A 22,336-nucleotide genomic window follows, 5' to 3' on the forward strand; every position below is an offset into this window, starting at 1 on the left:
GCTGCCATCATCTTATCTGATATTTAATTTGCAGATGATTCTAGAATAAAACCCAGAATTAATACATCGACACAGGTTTCCAGGAAACGTCTTGCTCGGCTTTAATTGGTGCGAGTTAATCCTGTCTTGTCATAATCCTCAGCGCAGGTCTGAGCGCTCGGCCATCAGGGCTCTGGCTTCTGTCAAAGGCTCATTAACAGCTGGAAATACTTGTGAAAAAAAGAGCAAAGAGAGATGGGCGCAACCAATGGCCACCACCACAGCTCCACCGGAGGTTGTCATCAACGTTATGACCCTGTAGTAAATGTCTCCTATTCTTTCATAATTGGACCAAAATTCTCTGCTGATTAATTTCTTGATATTTCTGTATAGCAAACACAGATCTATTTTTCTGATACAAAACTCCAATTCCCCGGCATTGTCATAAAGCATAAAATGTTGCTACCACTAGGGGGAGCTCATTACATACTGCTCATGCATTAAACGCAATGATAAAACTGTATGCAATAAGCTCCCCCTAGTGGTCGCAGCAGGTACACAGAATGTTAGCATTTAAAGCGTACCTGCCATTATAGGTGACTAATGATAATCCACTGTGTGTACAAAACACTATTTCTGGCCTCTGAATTATCCTGGATTTTCTATCAGTTTTCCCCTAAGCATGCTTTCTCGATCTCTGACCTAGTGGGTGCAGACTAGCTGCTATGAAGTTAATCCAGCTCCGCAGTGAGATAAACATTTACTAGAAAGCAGCAGCAACATGGAGTACATTATACAACAGTATTGAGCTGTGTAGCTGTGACTTCAACTCTGGGGGGTGAGATAAACACTTACTAGAAAGCAGCAGCAGCATGGAGTACATTATACAACAGTACTGAAATAATCCAGCTCTGGGGGGTGACAAACAGTTACTAGAAAAAAGCAAAATGAAGGATATTATACAACAGTACGGAGCTGTGTAACTGAGAATCCAACCCTGGGGGGTGAGAAACGTTTACTAGAAAGCAGCAGCCCCATTTCTCTGCCCCTATCTCACTATGCTCCTCTATTCTCCATAGACCTCAATAGGCAGCTGTAATCTGGTCTCTCAATGAACTGGAAATCCTTCTCGTCTGGATTTGAATTGTTTTTTTGTTTTTTTTTTCAGAATGAATGAGGAGTTTGGGAAGTGGGGAGGGGGGAGAGAAGGCTCATAAGTGGAGATTGAAATATATCTTATTGGAGAAATCTGCTTCTAAGTTTTTATATTCTCTTTTACTATTGATTTATGTAAAGTTTATTGAAAGTACAGCGACCATTTATGTTCATGTAGAGGATTTGGTGCAGTGTGTCAGGTGAGAAATCTGCTTAATTAAGAAGTGAAATATGCAAATCTCTACAAATCTCGTAACTATGGGAAAAATCAGCCAACCATGTGGCCTCCATATTGTATCACTCAGCTTTCCCACAAACAGATAGAACTAAAACTAGAGATCTACAGAAAAGGAGTCCTGGATGTCCCGTTTAGATAGGGAGCAGGAACGCAAAGGAGGTGGGATTTAGTAAAGCCCCGCCCCAAACTGGGTGTTCCTGGTTACTTGGGAGACGGAATCCTGCATTCCGGGGGGCGGGGCTTAAATGTAACAATTTTACTTATTAGAATGTTGGTAAATCTGGGGATTGTGGACGCTCGCGGGGCCCCAAGTGACATTTGGAGGAAGAATATAATTTATTTCATATCGTGAGTGCACAAAGTATCCACACGGTGCCTGAATGTACAGAAAATGTGTTTATTTCCACAAATACGGGGCAGTTCTTGATTATTCTTCCACAAACACCACATCCATCACTTGTGATACGGGGGTCCGGGCAGATAGGGAACACGTGCTCTGTCCGCAGGAGGAAAGACTCTTCAATCCACCACAAGACTGTTGTTCACAGTTGGATACTGCTCGAAGAAGCCCTGAGAAGAGAGCGGAGGATGGGCCGGTCACACGTGGCGGCACAGGACCCACAGGCCGGCATCCAGGAGGACAGAACAGGGCAATAGAGTTATATCTTGGCTAAAATTTTTGCATTTTGAGACCTTTTATTTTTTCCGGCGGGTGACAGAGTGGACGGCGGCACTTGCCCAGGCTCGCCAGTAGGTGGCGCCGGCCCCAGGGTAGTCAGGGGGATCTGTTACAGACTGCGGCACTACAGGATCTAGAACAGGCCACAGTCAGATCAGTAAAATTAGAAGCCGCCGTCGCCACTTATTAAGGAGACAGAGCTCGGGGCGAGGACCAGAGAAGCGAATGCCCACGAGACGGAGCTGGGTGGGCTCCGGTTGCCATGGTTTCCATTATATCATGTCATAGGCTAATACATGCTATTGCTCATTAGCGATGTCCTGGTGTTGCCGTAGCAACCACTTGACTAACCCACTGATGTCGGCAGTTGCTACGGCAACCGCCCATTGACTTCAAGGCCAGTGTAGGTTGCCACGGCAGCAGCCAATGGGAGAGGAGCGCACACACAATTAGAATTACAATTTGCTGGGAAACGCGGAGACGCAAATGTACACAAACACGCTGACGTCTCCGATACGAAGTGTCACCGCGCCCGCCGCCAGGACACAGCGGCAGAGATAATCCATATCAGGGGCTGTGGGAGGGAGGCTGGCACGCCGCACCAGGAGGACAGCACTATAATACAAGTGTACAGCACAGTGCGAGCAGCTGTATCCAGGGCCTTACATAGGACTGCAGGGACACCTACTGCAGCCACAACCCAGCTCTGCTACATCCGCAGCCAGAAAACACAAAGCGTATGTGCACACGTTGCGGAAAGGTGTGCGGATATACTGCGGAATTACCGCGGTTTTTGTGCGGATTCCACCTGCGGTTTTACACCGGATTCCTATTATGGAGCAGGTTTAATCTGCTGCGGAATCCACACAAAGAATTGACATGCTGTGGAATAAACAACGCTACGTTTCCGCGCGTTTTTTTCCGCACTATGTGCACTGCGGATTTTGTTTTCCATAGGTTTACATGGTACTGTACAACACATGGAAAACTGCTGCAGATAAGCAGCGGCCAATCCGCAGCAAAATCCGCAGCGTGTGCACATACCCAAAAAATACACAGGACTGCCACAAAACATCAGAAAAGGTGACTATAGCACCACCCCATCATACACTACCACCCCCAACATACTCACATATACAGCAGTACAACACCTGATCATTACACTCCTATATAGAGCACTACAACCCCCAATATAACATACAAAATCCCAGCTTACCTGACCATTACTCATATATAGAGCACTACAACCCCCAGCATACCTGACCATTACTCATATATAGAGTACTACAACCCCCAACATACCTGACCATTACACTCCTATATAGAGCACTACAACTCCCAACATACCCAACCATTACACTCCTATATAGAGCACTACAACTCCCAACATACCCAACCATTACACTCCTATATAGAGCACTACAACTCCCAACATACCCAACCATTACACTCCTATATAGAGCACTACAACTCCCAACATACCTGACCATTACACTCCTATATAGAGCACTACAACCCCCAACATGCCCGACCATTACACTCCTATATAGAGCACTACAACCCCCAACATGCCCAACCATTACACTCCTATATAAAGCACTACAACCCCCAACATGCCCGACTATTACACTCCTATATAGAGCACTACAACTCCCAACATACATGACCATTACACTCCTATATAGAGCACTACAACCCTCAACATGCCCAACCATTACACTCCTATATAAAGCACTACAACTCCCAACATGCCCGATCATTACACTCCTATATAGAGCACTACAACCCCCAACATGCCCAACCATTACACTCCTATATAAAGCACTACAACTCCCAACATGCCCGATCATTACACTCCTATATAGAGCACTACAACCCCCAACATGCCCAACCATTACACTCCTATATAAAGCACTACAACTCCCAACATACCTGACCATTACACTCCTATATAGAGAACTACAACCCCCAACATACCTGACCATTACACTCCTATATAAAGCACTACAACTCCCAACATGCCCGACCATTACACTCCTATATAGAGCATTACAACCCCCAACATGCCCAACCATTACACTCCTATATAAAGCACTACAACTCCCAACATACCTGACCATTACACTCCTATATAGAGCACTACAACCCCCAACATGCCCAACCATTACACTCCTATATAAAGCACTACAACCCCCAACATGCCCAACCATTACACTCCTATATAAAGCACTACAACCCCCAACATACCCGACCATTATACTGCTATAGAGAGCACTACAACCCCCAGCATACCCGACCATTACTCATATATAGAGCAGTACAACTCCCAGCATACCCGACCATTACTCATATATAGAGCACTACAACCCCCAGCATACCTGACCATTATACTCATTTTCACACCACTTTCAAGATCCCCGTTTGCTGTCAGTGAATGTGAATATTCTTCTTTCCATCCAGAGGCTAAACCTTCTCACAGAGGAGAGTTTGCTACAGTTGCATCCCGTCTGCACGCTCCTGTGTGGGATACACCCGGCTCCACAGTTCTGGCTCCTGCTTGTTACAATGTATCAGCCCCGAGAGCACAGTTCTGTCCACAGAGAATTGTCTCAACTGGATACAACTGTAGCAAAGCCTCAGCTCTGGATGTAAACCGGAATGTTCCAAATTACTGACAACAAGCAGAGGTTTACAAAATGGTGAGAAATGGAGACAATGTGTATAGGAAACTTTCATTATCATATAACGATTAAGCTCCATTTCACTTCTTTTTGGCTGTGTCGGTGTCAATTCTGCTCTGCTACATCTCCATCTTTATTATATACAGTTTAGCTATATACTTTCTGCTGCGCTCACATTTATTCTCCATTTCCCCACTGTCCCATAATCACTATATTACCTTCTCGCTATTACACATCATCCGCTGCTTATTAGCGCTGCCTTGTGCGCCCTCTGGTGGCCACTCACAGACATCACACACAATAATTACCTGGAAGAGAGTGCAGGTCTGCAGGACCCCGGACGTGCAGCACATCTCCCTCACCGAGTGCATCGCCAGCTGCGGGGATCCTAAATCCAGAACTTTCAGACCCAACTTACTGGCCAGGATGGGGCCAATAGTGGTGCCACATGGCACATCATTCCGCACCATGAATTCCTGCAGATATAAATCCCAGTTATCATAACACACAAGGGATGGAAATGGTAGGAGGAGGAGGTTTTATGGAGGTGCTCACCTGCAGCGGGACACCCACACGTCCTGCAATCTCCCGCAGGACGGCCTCGGTCACAGCAGTGGAGGCGTAGCGCTGGTTGCTGTTCACTTTGATAACCGGCCCCTGATTAAAAATGACCAATATATGGGAAGTTTTATATGTGATGCCGATGTGCGCCCTACCGAAAACTGGTGAAGACACGACTAAGAGGGGGCAAGATGTAATATCGGGGACTGACCTTGTGGAAGAGGGGCCTGTGATTCTCTTCATGTTTGTCCCTGTGGAAGACACAGAATCAGGAGTGATCGGGGGGACTCGTACATCCCACCTTTGATACTAACTTTCTAATGTAATTTTTGCATCAATTCCTCATTATTTTCAGGATCTCTGCTTGCTGTCACTGAATAGCAACATCCAGGCACAAACTGTTCACGTTCCAGTTGGACACAAGGTTTCCGGTCTCTTTTGTAACAAGCCGCCCCCCTGTGTGAGCAGGACCCTCTGGATGGAGGCAGCAAGCATAAATTCTGGAAATGGTGAAGAATTAGATCACAAACGCTGCAGGTTCTCCCCAGTGGGGGTCTAGACCAACCCAGAATAGGCCCCCTTTCTCTGCAGGGGATTGGTCATGCAGCATCATATTTTGGTTGCTCACTTCAGTGGTGGACTACAAGAACAAGCATGCTTTGTAGGATCCATAGGGTGTCGCTCTTACATGTAGTTGGGGTGCACGGCGTGGGCCATGTCAGCGCTGATCATGAACGATTTGGGCACAGACTCCTCAAAGGCGGTGAGATTCTGCGGAGTGCAGGAGATTCGGCGCAGGATCAGCTCCGTCAGAAGCGACTCGGCACCGTGGGCGCTCTCCGACCCGACCTGGAAGACAAGAGATGGATACGGTGTCAGGGGTCTGGCTGAGCGCTCACCCAGCTTTTCTGGCCTCATCAGACATCTCCCCATAATGTTTTCTCCTAGGCCGATGGAAAGCCGACAACCCCAGAGAGAACGGTAACTCAGCCATCGTGGTCGTCACCCAGCTTTCCCGTTTACTGCACGACTACATACAGCGCAGCATATCCGAGCTTCTAGTCCCCGAGTCACCCCACACCGAGCAGATACTGGCCTCGCTCCCAGAACGTCTCACCTCCTCATTGTCGTACAGGGTGATCATCCGGACGTTGGACTCGTTGGCGAGAGAGTTTGGAGACTCACAGGAGCCAAGAAGAGCCTGCGGGGGAAGAGAAAACAATCAGTATATCCGATCCTGGGAAAGTAGGGTGACAACCAATATGGCAGCTATTTCCATTTTCAAGGGCACTGCCAATCAGACTGCGGATCCCCCACATCACCAGGTAACCAGACAGATTTGCCATTCAGGAGTGTCGGAAAGCTGGGTGGCGCAGTAATGGAGGCCTGATTGGTTATCATTAAGCTATTCCAGTAATGAATATGGAAAAAAAGTGATAATATTTTACAAGTTGACCAAATAGGAAGATTTAAAAAAGGATAAAATATACGATTTTCCCAAAATATTTTGCCACAATTTTTGGAAAACACAAAAAATGTGCACAGTGCGGACGCAGAACCAACAGCCGAGAGATTGGCAGCAAAGAGCGTCCTCTCCTCCGGAGGACCCGGCCATGACAGGACCCATTGATATCACTATAACTGTGTAATGCTTCCTATGTCCAGTGGGGGCGCTGCAGCTGAACTGACCACTCGCCGACAGGTTCTTCTGCGGATTCCAGACGATTACCGGGGATCCCAGAAGCAGGAGGACGCCCTGTAGTGAACTTGGAAAATCCTTCCAACAAAAAAGGGGACTGTGAAAAGGGGATTGTGAAAAGCAGACTTCCCCTTTAAGACCAAAAGGCCATGACGTCTGCACAAAGAGTAAAGCAAAAGAAATTCCAGAGCCCACGGTCCGGCAGGAATTGGAAGTCTTAACTACTGAGCCAGCTTGCTACAATGAAAAGAGATAAAGATGCAGAAATGAAGAATACTTAAAGGGACAGTAAGCCGAAAGTTGGAGCCCTCCACACCAACAGATGTAAAGGCTTCAGCGCGGGAGACAAAGCAGTGACCACCCCACTGCCAAGCACAGCCAGCCTGAAATGGCTGATAACAGCGAACAACAGCTCAGTAGTGAAGATGAATATTAGCTGAAATGTTCCTTTAATTTGGATTTGATGCCATTGAGTTTATGAGTCACAAGAATCCCATCAGTCTTCATGAAGCCGCGGAGAGGACAGCGCTATTCTTAGAAGGAAGAGGCCGCGATCGTCACGTACTGGCTATGTGGTCGGAGCTGAACTTTACTTCATCGCTCGGGGAGATTGATGAAGGCGGCAGAGACGGATGATGCAAATGTCGGCTCCATCTCCTCTCTGGCCTCATACACCTGCTGTCAGCAGCCAGTCCACCATCACCGGGGGCAGGCAGTGTAGGCATCCGCCTAGGGCGCTACCTCCTGCCTCCCCTTGAGGGGGGCGCATTTTTTTTGAAAAAAAAAAAATAACACTGCTGACTGCCTGCAGCCATATGGCACCTTCCTCCGGCTGCAGGCATTCAGCACAGTGATAGCCGGGCTGAGGGCACACGGGGAGCAGTATTAGTCACTGACACGGCTCACCTCTCTCTCTGCATGCGCCCCGACCGTCACTCCCTCCTAGTACTAAATGTGTGTGTGTCAGACATAAACACAATGCTGAGAGCATTGAGAGATTTTTATTAGCTTCCTATCAATGTCACTGAAGGAAACCGTCAGCAGCCTGTCAAACCAAACCTGCAATTTAAAAGGATCTCCTGCAATAACCTACGGATTCATGTAAAGGACAGAATTAAAAATCCCACTGATTCCGAGGACCACCTTTCACCCACCTGAAGGGCACAATAGCAGCTGTGCAGATTATCCAGGCGGGGACCAAAGATGAACTCCTCATGGGCGCCCCCTAGAGTCTGAAAGAGAAGAAGCAATGAGTACAAGTGGCTGACGCACACGATCCTACGTGATACAACGTAACAAAGTCTCTTTCTTCTGCACGGAATTCCCATTGTGTAAAAAAACCTCAAAATCTTCTGAAAATCTGTTTATACGTCTACAAGCCAAAACGTCACCAACTGAGCGCCCTATAATAACCCCTTCCCAACCAGAAAATTCTTTGTTTTTACACCTTTGCTTTATTCCTCTCCTCTGAAGAGCCAGAACTTCTTATTCCATTGACAGGTGTAAAAAAGTCTTATTTTGGGGACGAATTGTAGTTTTAAATGGCAGCATACATTTTACTATATTCTGATTATATTAGAAAATTCAATTCTGCCATTGTATTTTTTTTTTTTTTTTAGTAGTTAAAATTAAAAAAAAAAAAAAAAACTTGGTTCCGTCGTCATTTTCTAAGACCTGTAACCTTTTTTTTCCCATTGATGGAGCTGTACTTTTTTTTTTTTTTTTATATGTAGCAAGCTGTAGTTTTTATATGTAGCAAGCTGTAGTTTTTATTATTGCCATTTTGGTGTACACAGCTTGTTTTTATTTTTAGGATGAGATGTGACACGATTAAAAAAACACTCAGTTTTTTTTTATGCTTTTCATCACTTACCATAAAAATTTATTAGTTTTAGATTTTCATGGATCGCATTAACAATACACAAACTATTTAAAAAAAATATTTTAACATTGGGAAATTAGGTGGATTCAAACGGTCATGTGGTCACTTAAATTTTCATATTTTTTTTTTTCTTCACTTTGTTCTTTACTTTTATTTTTACTCCCTTTTTTTAGTTCTAATATTTATTATATTTATATGTTTGGGTATATACTCTTGCTGTGCCATTTGTTTCTTTACTATTCATCCATTATATACAATATACAGTGGGGCAAAAAAGTATTTAGTCAGTCAGCAATAGTGCAAGTTCCACCACTTAAAAAGATGAGAGGCGTCTGTAATTTACATCATAGGTAGACCTCAACTATGGGAGACAAACTGAGAAAAAAAAATCCAGAAAATCACATTGTCTGTTTTTTTATCATTTTATTTGCATATTATGGTGGAAAATAAGTATTTGGTCAGAAACAAAATGTCATCTCAATACTTTGTAATATATCCTTTGTTGGCAATGACAGAGGTCAAACGTTTTCTGTAAGTCTTCACAAGGTTGCCACACACTGTTGTTGGTATGTTGGCCCATTCCTCCATGCAGATCTCCTCTAGAGCAGTGATGTTTTTGGCTTTTCGCTCGGCAACACGGACTTTCAACTCCCTCCAAAGGTTTTCTATAGGGTTGAGATCTGGAGACTGGCTAGGCCACTCCAGGACCTTGAAATGCTTCTTACGAAGCCACTCCTTCGTTGCCCTGGCGGTGTGCTTTGGATCATTGTCATGTTGAAAGACCCAGCCACGTTTCATCTTCAATGCCCTTGCTGATGGAAGGAGGTTTGCACTCAAAATCTCACGATACATGGCCCCATTCATTCTTTCATGTACCCGGATCAGTCGTCCTGGCCCCTCTGCAGAGAAACAGCCCCAAAGCATGATGTTTCCACCACCATGCTTTACAGTAGGTATGGTGTTTGATGGATGCAACTCAGTATTCTTTTTCCTCCAAACACGACAAGTTGTGTTTCTACCAAACAGTTCCAGTTTGGTTTCATCAGACCATAGGACATTCTCCCAAAACTCCTCTGGATCATCCAAATGCTCTCTAGCAAACTTCAGACGGGCCAGGACATGTACTGGCTTAAGCAGTGGGACACGTCTGGCACTGCAGGATCTGAGTCCATGGTGGCGTAGTGTGTTACTTATGGTAGGCCTTGTTACATTGGTCCCAGCTCTCTGCAGTTCATTCACTAAGTCCCCCCGCGTGGTTCTGGGATTTTTGCTCACCGTTCTTGTGATCATTCTGACCCCACGGGGTGGGATTTTGCGTGGAGCCCCAGATCGAGGGAGATTATCAGTGGTCTTGAATGTCTTCCATTTTCTAATTATTGCTCCCACTGTTGATTTCTTCACTCCAAGCTGGTTGGCTATTGCAGATTCAGTCTTCCCAGCCTGGTGCAGGGATACAATTTTGTTTCTGGTGTCCTTTGACAGCTCTTTGGTCTTCACCATAGTGGAGTTTGGAGTCAGACTGTTTGAGGGTGTGCACAGGTGTCTTTTTATACTGATAACAAGTTTAAACAGGTGCCATTACTACAGGTAATGAGTGGAGGAAAGAGGAGACTCTTAAAGAAGAAGTTACAGGTCTGTGAGAGCCAGAAATCTGGATTGTTTGTTTCTGACCAAATACTTATTTTCCACCATAATATGCAAATAAAATGATAAAAAAACAGACAATGTGATTTTCTGGATTTTTTTTTCTCAGTTTGTCTCCCATAGTTGAGGTCTACCTATGATGTAAATTACAGACGCCTCTCATCTTTTTAAGTGGTGGAACTTGCACTATTTCTGACTGACTAAATACTTTTTTGCCCCACTGTATATATATATACACACACACACACACATACAGAGAGAGAGAGAGAGAGAGAGAGAGAGAAAACTGGATCAGCACCAAATACTACTTTAATATCGTGCAAAGCTTCCCCAACCAGTAATCAAATGGTTATCAAAATAGAAGTAAAAAAATGGAAAACAGCACAAAAAAATGATTCAGGTAGGACACGTCCCTTTCTCCCCTCCTGTCTTTTTTTTTTTTTTTTTAATCATGTCTGTTGTTCTAATCTTTCTGTCCTTCTATAATTACTAATAAAACTATTTATTTGCAAATTGATTTTTTTTAATACTTTTTTTTGGGGGGGTTTATATATTTTGGTATTTGTAGGTGTCATATACTTACTTTTGTTATATATGGAATTTCGTTCTTTTATAGCTTTTCTCCTAAGGGCCCTGAACCTGCGATCATTTGATCACTATTTACTACAATACTTCAGTTTTGTAGAGCAGAATTGTCGATCTACTATGCAGCCGGGCAAATACCTGGGCTTCATGGAAATGCAAAGCCGACAGCGACGAGACTTTCATAGGACCCCAAACAGTCATGGTAGCCCATCGGCACCCCGGGATCTTTTCTTATTCCTGAGCGCTGGCCATACGACCACACATTGTTCTGCAGCGCCACCACAGGCTGAATTGAGTATTACATAGTGCCTATTCATATTAATGGAGTGTGTGTAATGCAGGACAGGGCAGGTCGTCCAAAGCGAGAGACGCTCTTTGTAACTGGTCTAATCTTTGGTCAAGCGATGAGGACCCCCGGAAATAACTCAGAATTCCCTATGGGTGTATGAAAATGGGTTTCCTAATCTAGACCCCTCACTTTTAGTAAATTTTGGCCAAGCTATGACTTCCCGTGTCATATCGCCTGGAGTAGACTGTCCACCCTCCTTTACACTTCCTGGAAGTGAACCATCTGCCTGAACCGCGAGGACACTGGTGCGTCAGGACAGGACCTACCGCCGGTTGTGTGTCAGTCAGGCAAAGCTCCAGTTCTAGAATCTGCTCCGGTTTCACCCCCAGCCGGTCGCAGAGCAGGCTGAGCAGAAGAGGGTGATGCCTCTCGGTCTGAGAAAAAAGAAAGGTGGACATCAGATCAGACCCTAAAGTCTATGGCGCCATCACTGGACCGTTATTACCCGACCTCCGGAGAAGTCACCGCTGCAGCCAGTCACTCCGATCATCACACGTGGGTGATACGAGCACCCAGCCAGGTTGGTGACCACAGTGGCCAAACCCTCCTCTATGGACGGACTTAGACCTCACCTGGTTTTTGCCTCCAGCAGAGGAATGACAGGAAGATCCCGAATCCATGGGCTCCTTCTCCAAACCTTCTTGTATAGAGGAAGCGAGAATGGGCAGGCTGTCACGAGAAGGGAGACTGTGAGAAGGACGAACCTGGCAGGTGCCGGCCGGCGGCTCGCACGTCGCTCGCACACTCACAGATGCTGCTCCGTGTTGGGTCCGAAGCTCTCGTTGATGTTCCTCTGCAGGTGGATGGCCAGGTGCGGGATGCGGAGGATCGGGCGCTCCACATAGACCAGGCGGTGCTGCAGGCGGTGCCCCTCCTGAGGGCGGAGCGGGGGGTAAGAGAAGAATCAGTTCTATTCCGTGCTACAATTATATCTAGAAGGTTACATTCACCACGTCTTGTTCCATTGGTAAATGGAAACCGTCAGCAGTCGGGATCCTATTGATGGATCTTAATCTGGTTTTATTTTTATTGTAATTAGGTCGGTGAACGTAAGCATGGTACATGGGGGTACGCGGAGCGCCTACGGCTCCCAAATATGGAATTTTAGGGACTTCATCTGGCGCTCTAGTGGAAACTGTCAGCAAGCTGCTGTTGTTGGATCCATTGTTCCTGTGTGTATAGGTTCAGTGCTTGGAGTGCGGCTAACTCATACACGAGGAGTATGGCGCCATGTATACACTATTCTCGGCTCGACCACGGATCTCATGACCCATCAGGGAATAAAACGTCCGGTTGGGCTGAGGATTGGGGACATAATATGAGCTCTTGAATGCGGCCACATTACAGATGTCGGAATAAGCCATTAAACACACAATCAGAACACTAACTATGGACACAAGGAAATAATGGCGCCATTAACACCAACTTACTGACAGTTTCCAGTGGAACTTTTTTTTTTTTCAAAGTAAAAACAAACAAAAAAATAAAACATTAATTTATATTATGATGTAAAAAAGGTGAAGCTTCAGGTTATAAGACGATGATCAATTAGTCTTCCAAGAAAAATATCAATCCTTAATAGGTCAGATGTGGCTGATTACACTGTGACTTAATTACCGGTTATGTATCAAAGGATTCATCACCTTAATGATCACTCGGCCGGCAACAGTCAGATCCCGGTCAAACCAAGTGCTCCAGATGCCTCCACCATAGCACTCGACCCCGACCTGCAGGTATCCGGCCTGACCGCGACAAGACCGGCGCTTTACCTGCGGACACAGGACGCACGAGTCAGAGAAAACTAAGGGGACGTGTTACTTCTGCCATCATTCATCCTTACCCTGAGGCACGGGCTGTCCGTATGGGCGCCGACGATTGTAAATCCGTTGCCTTGCTTGTAATGGCCGCCCACTGCAAACGCCACCAAGGTCGAGTAGTTGCGAGTCACGAAGTACTAGACAGAGAGAGAAATCGGTAAGTAAGTGACCCCCAGCTCCTCCGCACGGGGGAAGGATCAGGAGGAGTTTTCTTACCTTGTGGTTGGGTTTGATATCCCAGTGATCGGCCTCCTTCAGCTCCTGGAATCCTGCTTGTAAGAGGCGGCTCTTACACTCCTCCACCACTAGGGGCAGTAAGAAGAAGACTTTGGTGGTACAACATGGCTGCTTTCTTCCAAAAACAGTGCCCCTCCTGTCTGTGAGCTGATTGTGGTAATGCAGCTCAGCTCCTCTAGTTGAGCTGCACTTCCATACCATATGGTGGCTCATATAAAGCGCCTACAGGCCTGTAATGCAGACCCATGGGGCATGATGGGATGTACTGGTAACATAGGGGGCCACCAGCATAAAATCCCCTAAATAGCGGTGGCCCAATAACAGATATAGTTGTTATCAAACATGGCGTCCCTGGCTGTTTTGGGGTGTTTTAACGGTGTTTCTATTAGCATCGTTTCTGCGGTTCCTAAAAGTCTTAAGTGCATCATTAAATGCCCTACAGACAGAACATTTAAAGGGGATTTAAAGGGAATGTCCCGGACTTATATACTCAAGATTTTAGGACAGGTCATCCATATCCAGGTCAGTGGGGATCTGACACTCAGCAGTGTCAGTACCCCACCGATCGACTCCGGGGGTGATCAGATGAGCAGAGATGGAACAGCACAGTGCCATACACCATGTAGTGGCCGTTCTCAGTACTGCAGCTCAGCTTCTATTAAAGGGAATCTGGCAGCAGGTTTTTCCTCTTTAATCCGAGAGTAGCATAATGTAGGGGCAGAGAGACTGATTCCAGGGATGTGTCACTTAGCAGGCTGTGTGCCGCAGTTTCAATACAACCAGTGTTTTATCAACAGGAACTTATCACTGCAGGACTAGGTGTGATATGCCAGGTAGTCCAGCTAATCTATTTAACCCTATCTATGTAATCTTATAGGACCACCACTGATCCGATGTTGATAACCTATCCTAAAAGGTCATCAGTACATAATCCTGGAAAATCCCTTTAAATCCATTGTTTTGGGGGGGTTTTCAAAATATTTTCTGGTGTTTTTTTCATGGGAGTTCTTTATAGACCTTAATATTTAATACCAGAAAAAAACCTTAAACCCACAAATTACATCACACACTGTATCTGTACAATCTCTTGCACCTTCTTTCTGTTTCTTTGCTACTTTCACTGACTTTTTGAACAGTGCGCCGGGCGCAGCGGGAGGTGGTGGCGTCTGCCGCTGGCAAAGTTTTATGATTTGCACCATAAATTCCCTCTTGGCACAAGAACAGCCCAATATGCAGCAATTACTTTAAGAAACTTGTGCCTATTAGTAAAATTAGGGGTGTCTTACGTTGCTAACTTTAAGTTAAGACTGACATATGAAACGCTGGTCTTACTAAATCCCCCCATGTGTGAGGGCATACAGACCAACGTGCCCAATTGCCCCCTCTATCGGGTGGGATCTGCACCCACTGGTGGAATTCAGGTGCACAGAAAATCCCAGGCTCAACACTTTCTTATCATCGCTCATTTCCCCAAGCGATACAGTGCAAAGTGCGGGAGCCGATATTCTGTACGATCGCTGCCACCAAGGAGCAGAGTCTGGACTTTAGTGCTGACACACTATGCTTATAATGATTGATGTGCCACACATGGTGCCCCTGGTATACTCACAAGGGCCTGTATGAATACAGAGAACAAGTGCTTATAAGTAATGTGAGCAATGCAGGCAGATAGCCACAGAAAGGTAACAATCTGCATATGTCATTTGCAAACATTGTCCAGAATCAATATGCAATGGTCCAAAGACAGAGCAGCAATCAGTCGTGACTGCTATTGTGCAGGTGCCATGACACTTTACTAGCAGCTACCACTAGGGGGAGCTCTCTGGACACGAATGCATACACAATTCAGTGAGCTCCCCTAGTGGTGGGTTCAGGAAGCCAGAATTCTATCATTTTTCAGGTTGTTGCCGTTGTATCATGATATAGGGTGGACATTCCCTTTTATAAAGAAGTAGAGTATTTGGCAGAAATCTTAAAAAGTCTGTTTCTCCCTATAATATCTGTACATGCCCCTCCTCCTCTGAGCTCTGCCTCAGCTACTGGTGTCTCTCATAAATCGCTACTATGTAACACAATGTCAGATTCTCTTACCATGATATGGAGAAACTCCACGATTCAGAAACTTCAGCAACTCCTTGGCTGCCGCCTGAGCAGCTTCCCGTGTTCCCTTCATGGCTGCAACCTGAAAAGGAATATTAAGATAACTGATGTTTGAGATCAAGACCACACGTAAAACGCTCAGGCATGGATGTGACTGCTGCCGGGCACCCAGGATCCCTCAGCAGATATGCAGACAGGAGAAATACACAATACTATGTGTATAAAAAATGGCTATGTGATCAGTGCCATAAACTGAAGTCTATGGGCCCCAAAGCAAAAGCTCCAACAGGACGACAATTACTGCAAGTCTTTAATATTAATGGTCTTTTCATATGAGCCAAAGAGACCTTTTGGGGCCCCTTAGGCTTCAGGGCTCGGGTGCGATTGCAGCCCTTGTACTTATTATCACTACACCCCTGTCTATGAGATTAGAAATCATGGCTGATTCATTCAGCTCCACTCTTGACAATGTGCCTTCTGTAATACGACTTACCTGAATAGGACTGGGCTGCAATACCAGCCAGGGCCTCTGGGGAACAGTGGCGCTCTTACTGTAGCTCAGATTCTGTATGTACCCCAACCTACTGTCTCCTTCCCCATTATCCTGTAGACAGTAAGCCCAGAAGGGCAGAGCTCGCTCATTTCTGTACCAGTCTGTCATTGTTAGCTTGTTCACTCTAATTTAAATTTGTATTTTTTTTTTCTTATTATCCCCATGGAATTAATTGTGCTCTAAAAGTAAATAAAAATATTATGCCTTACTCACACACTGCAATTTTTGCGATTTTTTTTTTTTTTTTTTCAGAATTTTTGGTACAGTTTTTAGTGTTTTTGTTTTCCCAAAATGATTTTCTATAGTAATGACAAAAAAAATGGCATAAAAATAATGATTACAATAAAAACAAAAAATGGGCTTGTAGAAAGGCTGGTAGACGATGTATCAAGGCTTTATCACAATTTTTTTTTTTACTTTATACAAAAATTGCCACAAGTGATATTTGTGACTTTTTGCTATTTTATACCATCTGTGCGCAGCAGACATGACTTTTTATATAGATAGAAGAACAGTAACTTTTTACAAAAAGTAATTCTTAATCCATTAGGGGAGGCAGGATAAAACATTTCTAGACAGAAGCGATGGCTAAAAAAAAAAATAATAAAGCCAACACAGCGTCAACTGACAACTGACAAAAAATCCCCTTCATAACTCCCTCCAAAGACTGCAGAATGATGATCCCCTTCCCCCAAGGAAGCAAGTTCTGCTCTGAAATTGTCCCCTCAGCCGCCTCCCTTCTTACACAAAATCTAATGCGAAAAGTATATAAACTGCAAAAGTAATAAATGAGGGAAAACTTGGCAGTGGAACTACAACTCCCAGCATGTTCTCCCTGCACCACAATCACTGTATAAAGTCACAATATTAGGAAAGTGTAAACAATGGAACTGCCAGACTTGTCACTGGATACAATGTTGCAATGTTTGTAAACAACACCCTGCAGCGCGTCTGATGCTCCCCCAGCCCGTGTGTGTGCGGATCCGCAGCGCTCACCTGCATAGTGTGAAGTGTGTGCTGTCACTGAGCTGCCAGGAGGCTTCCTACAACTCTACACTCCAGAAGGGCAGCCGCACACTGCACATCCCAGTGAGAGCGACCTCTAGGGCCTGGGAGGCTGCACTGCACACTGCGCACAACAGACTAGAAACTGAAAGGGAAACTTCATGACACTGGTTACACTGTAACGACACTGCAGCTAGGCATAGTAGTAAAGATACAGACCCATGTAAAATAATAAAAGCTGATGACTTAGTAAATTTTGAAAGTACCTGAGCACAGATGCCTGGGAAACCAGGCAGAAAACTGAGCACAGATGCCATTGATTATAAAGTGTATTTCCATTAAATAAATCATAGTAAATATAAATCTGTGAGTCTCATAATACATTTTTTTTTTCTAACTATATTTTTTTTTTGTAGGAAGCTGATAAAGCCCCCATGAGAAATCACAGCACTTTCCCACAATCCTGAATGGCGCTTGCTGGATTTTGTACAATTGAAACTAAATAGGATTTAAAAAATGTGGAATAATAATATAAATATCAATGATTTCATAATTTTTCTTTTCAGCCTGGGAGCTCCAGTTTTCTGACTTGAAGGTCAAAGTCCCCTGCATATACATAAGGGCTCATTCAGACGTTCGGTTTTCGTGTAGAAATGCTATCCGTGATTTTCATGATATGTCCAATTTTGAACCGAGGGATCAAAATTGGAAATGCAAGTCTATGGATTTGTGAAAAAATTGTACTGTACTTGCATGACATCCCATTTTCTCGGATTGTCAGAATGGAGAAGGTGGAGAAACTCTTTTTTTTTATTTTAAATTTCTCCACGTATGAGAAAAATTAATGGCACTCAGACCACACCCTAATCAGACCCTGATCAAAGTGTGATCACAATAATCAGTCTGTTTTTCTCATACATGGAAAAATCGGACTTCTGAATGAGTCCTAAAGAATGAAATTCTGTTGCCTGCAGAAGCCACTAGAAGGCGCTCACTGCATGTGGATTTACTGTGTACGTAGAACGCAATAATAAATCTGTCCTTGTTAGGCTCCCCCTAGTGGTGGCTTTAGACATACAGAATATGGTAATGTACAGGTGCATCTCACAAAATTAGAATATCATCCAAAAGTTAATTTATTTCAGTTCTTCAATATGAAAAGTGAATCTCCTATATTCTATAGAGTCATTACAAACAGAGTGATCTATTTCACGTGTTTATTTCTGTTAATGTTGATGATTATGGCTTACAGCTAATGAAAAAACACAAAAGTCGTTATCTCAATAAATTAGAATACTTTATAACACCAGCTTGAAAAAATGATTTTAAAATGCGAAATGTTGTCCTACTGAAATGTATGTTCAGTAAATGCACTCAATACTTGGTCGGGCTCCTTTTGCATCAATTACTGCATCAATGTGGCGTGGCATGGAGGCGATCAGCCTGTGGCACTGCTGAGGGGTTATGGAAGCCCAGGTTGCTTTGATAGCAGGCTTCAGCTCATCTGCATTGTTGGGTCTGGTGTCTCTCATCTTCCTCTTGACAATACTCCATAGATTCCACTAGACATTGGAAATCAAGGTCCTGGAGTCTGGAGGAAGAGTGGAGAGGCCACAGTCCAAGCTGCTGGAGGTCTAGTGTGAAGTGTCCACAATCAGTGATGGTTTGGGGAGCCATGTCATCTGCTGGTGTAGGTCCACTGTGCTATCAAGACCAAAGTCAGCGCAGCCGTCTACCAGGACATTTTAGAGCACTTCATGCTTCCCTCTTCTGACAAGCTTTTTGGGGATGGAAATGTCATTCTCCAGCAGGACTTGGCCCCTGTCCACACTGCCAAAAGTACCAATACCTGGTGTAAAAACAACAGTATCACTGGCCAGCAAACTCGCCTGACCTTAACCCTATAGAGAATCTATGGAGTATTGTCAAGAGGAAGATGAGAGACACCGGACCCAACAATGCAGACGAGCTGAAGGCTCCATAACATCTCATAACATCGGGGCTTCCATAACCCCTCAGCAGTGCCACAGGCTGATCGCCTCCATGCCACGCCGCATTGATGCAGTAATTGGTGCCAAAAGAGTCCAACCAAGTATTGAGTGCAATTACTGAACACACATTTCAGTAGGACAATTCAGATTTTGAAATCATTTTTTCAAGCTGGTGTTATAAAGTATTCTAATTTACTGAGATAACAACTTTTGGGTTTTCATTGGCTGTAAGCCATAATCATCAACATTAACAGAAATAAATACGTGAAATAGATCACTCTGTTTATAATGACTCTGTATAATATATGAGTTTCACTTTATGTATTGAAGAACTGAAATAAATTCACTTTTTGATGATATTCTAATTTTGTGAGATGCACCTGTATGTATGGCTATATAAAGAGAATATACACAGTCCAGCGATTCCTGCTCTGTGAAGCGAGGTGTTCTAGCCTCGATGTCATCTGTGCTCCGAACTTGCCCTGATTGCCATTGGTTGTGATCATGGGGCACCAGTGGGGTTATCAATGGAGCCCTCTACAGCACTGTCAATGTTGATAGTGCATATAATGGGTTAAATAACCATTACAGCAGGAACCGAGCCGTCTAATCACAGTCTATTGTATAATGGTAGAGATTGCTTTGTTTTTTTAATTATTTTATTTTTAAATTATTGAGCAAAATTTCCAGTGTTAAGAAAAAGATAATTTGTGCAGAAACTGCGACGCCATTATTAATACATAAATATATAAATGAGCAAAAATGATGCAGATCCATCTTGTAAGGATTCTTATGGGATGCTGAAGGGATTCGATGCGTTTTGTGCCCTTTTATTCCTCCACCCACCAATCGCGCTCCCCGCCATCTTCTTCTACATCTTCATCCTTACCTTGGCTTCTGCCAGTGGAGCGCCACCTCTCCTCCCCTCCCCCATTTTGAGGCTACAGCGCTGTGCCAGCCAATAGATGGCGCGTATACATATTTTATCATGCCCGATCCTCCAGCTCAGCGTACGTCCATTATTTATATAACGCCTCGCTCCTGCCATAGTAACTTCTTATTCTGCTTAGTCCTGACCTACATATCTCAGAGAGTGACGTGTGGCACGGTCACAGCCTTAGCCTAGCCGGCTGAAGTGCCTCCCACGCCTCCATGTTCTGTGCCACAAATAGTATTCTTGATGGGCATCCTTTTTATTCAACTTGGCAGCATTCTGCGCCCCCAACTCCCAATCCATCCCGCATGCCCACCACCTCTCACCATTGCACAATTCCCTACACCCCTAAAATTTTGCAATCTCCCAGACGCAACCAATCTATTCTGCACCCCAAAACCATCTTGCATCCTCCCAGTCCCTAAATTTCCCAAATAATCTCTTCCGCTGCAGAAATAAAAACTGTCATCGCTCGCTAAGAATAAAAATGGCTCCCGTTGCGGATAATTGCTGGATGATTTCAATTAGTTAATTTGAGGCAACAGCCCGGTAGCTGTGACCGCTGGGCTTCATGATGCCTCAACTGACCCAAAATAAATGGGGGGTCATTGGCCACGATATAATATGTTCCAATTTAATATGTAATATGTTTCCTAAGTTCCAATTTGGATGTAGAGATGTAGCAGAGCTGATTATGTCATTTAATGATTATGGTGGCGGTGGGTTCGCCGCACCTCATACAAGGGGTTATCGCCACGGGTGGTGCCAAGCGGACTCAGCTCTGCTACATCCGTCTCCAGAAAAGCATTATAGACTATTATAGAGGATAACGGTCCAGTTTTTGGCACAGGGGACAGGATGAGTGGGGGGGTACCTGTACCTGCATGTCCGTATAGCAGCCCTCTTCCCATTCTCTCTTGCCCAGGCGAAGCAGTTTGAAGTTGCCACCAGCTGCCATCTCCGCTCCGTGCTCACCCTCTCGCAGGCTGCGCAGAATGTGTGCTGGGTTATGTGCGTGTTACAGTGTGTGCATGCATGCATGTGTAAATGTGTGCGCCACATAGAGGCGGGGGGCTGTACACGGGGAGAAAGGGGGGCCAGCGAGGATTAGTGAGGTGCGGCCAGTGACAAATGAGAACGAGCTGAGGCAAGCAGTCCTGGGCAAAGTTTTAATCTAATGTATAAGGGAAAGCAGCCAATGCAAATACCTATAGGCGAGGTTAATGCCGCTGGTCACACGCGCTGGCTCAGCAGCCTCATGAATAGGCTCATCCTGTCCCGTTAATAGGAAGAATTGTGTGACGAGCCGTGTCCATCACCACATCTGTAACATGTGGGATACGAGAGCCACTAGTGTCTGTAACACACAACATTCAGCCTGGTGGAAAGTGGCTCCCACTGAAGCCTCTGTGGCCCCAGGGGATTCACAAGTGCATTGGTGCCTACAACAGGAACAGGCACATTTTCCCAAAGTTTTATATACACTGCTCAAAAAAAATAAAGAGAACACTAAAATCCCACATCCTAGATATCACTGAATGAAATATTCAAGTTGTAAATCTTTATTCATTACATAGTGGAATGTGATGAGAACAATAAAACCTAAAAATTATCAACGTAAATCACAACTAATATCCCACGGAGGTCTGGAGTTGGAATGGTGCTCAAAATCAAAGTGGAAAATCAAATTACAGGCTGATCCAACTTCAGGGAAATGCCTCAAGACAAGGAAATGATGCTCAGTAGTGTGTGTGGCCTCCACGTGCCTGTATGATCTACCTACAACGCCTGGGCATGCTCCTGATGAGGCGGCGGATGGTCTCCTGAGGGGTCTCCTCCCAGACTTGGACTAAAGCATCCGCCAACTTCTGGGCAGTCTGTGATGCAACGTGACGTTGGTGGATGGAGCGAGACATGATGTCCCAGATGTGCTCAATTGGATTCAGGTCTGGGGAACGGGCGGGCCAGTCCATAGCTTCAATGCCTTCATCTTGCAGGAACTGCTGACACACTCCAGCCACATGTGGTCTGGCATTGTCTTGCATTAGGAGGAACCCGGGGCCAACCGCACCAGCATATGGTCTCACAAGGAGTCTGAGGATCTCATCTCGGTGCCTAATGGCAGTCAGGCTACCTCTGGCGAGCACATGGAGGGCTGTGCGGCCCTCCATAGAAATGCCACCCCACACCATTACTGACCCACTGCCAAAGCGGTCATGCTGAAGGATCTTTCAGGCAGCAGATCGC

General features: G+C 45.0%; 1 protein-coding gene across 2 annotated transcripts; it reads right to left on the reverse strand.

Annotated features, from left to right (window-relative positions):
• Positions 1-1,749: 1,749 nt before the first annotated feature.
• Positions 1,750-21,121, reverse strand: DNPEP (aspartyl aminopeptidase). 2 transcript variants are annotated; one of them, XM_077273128.1, is made up of 15 exons: positions 20,970-21,121; positions 15,598-15,688; positions 13,486-13,574; positions 13,293-13,406; positions 13,096-13,221; positions 12,202-12,326; positions 12,025-12,121; positions 11,719-11,826; positions 8,147-8,224; positions 6,411-6,494; positions 5,982-6,142; positions 5,505-5,544; positions 5,288-5,389; positions 5,041-5,208; positions 1,750-1,942 (listed from the first exon to the last, which is right to left on the reverse strand). In XM_077273128.1, exons 1-15 carry the CDS (start codon positions 21,045-21,047, stop codon positions 1,892-1,894), a joined length of 1,512 nt encoding a protein of 503 aa, XP_077129243.1. In that variant the 5' UTR covers positions 21,048-21,121; the 3' UTR covers positions 1,750-1,891. The 2 variants fall into 2 exon arrangements, with proteins under 2 accessions (XP_077129243.1, XP_077129244.1); XM_077273129.1 differs by lacking the exon at positions 20,970-21,121 and adding an exon at positions 17,156-17,282.
• Between the last annotated feature and the right edge of the window lie 1,215 nt (positions 21,122-22,336).

The sequence above is a fragment of the Ranitomeya variabilis genome, chromosome 7 (genome assembly GCF_051348905.1).
Source record: "Ranitomeya variabilis isolate aRanVar5 chromosome 7, aRanVar5.hap1, whole genome shotgun sequence".
Classification (NCBI taxonomy): domain Eukaryota; kingdom Metazoa; phylum Chordata; class Amphibia; order Anura; family Dendrobatidae; genus Ranitomeya; species Ranitomeya variabilis.

Bases quoted from the DNA above. Each gene is read 5' to 3' on its own strand.
- DNPEP (XM_077273128.1), bottom strand. From the start codon at position 21,047: ATGGCAGCTGGTGGCAACTTCAAACTGCTTCGCCTGGGCAAGAGAGAA. The intron at 13,575-15,597 runs GTAAGAGAATCT...TACTGCCCCTAG, and splicing joins TGGAGTTTCTCCATATCATG to TGGTGGAGGAGTGTAAGAGC. The intron at 8,225-11,718 runs GTAGGTCCTGTC...CTTCTCTTTCAG, and splicing joins TGACTGACACACAACCGGCG to ACTCTAGGGGGCGCCCATGA.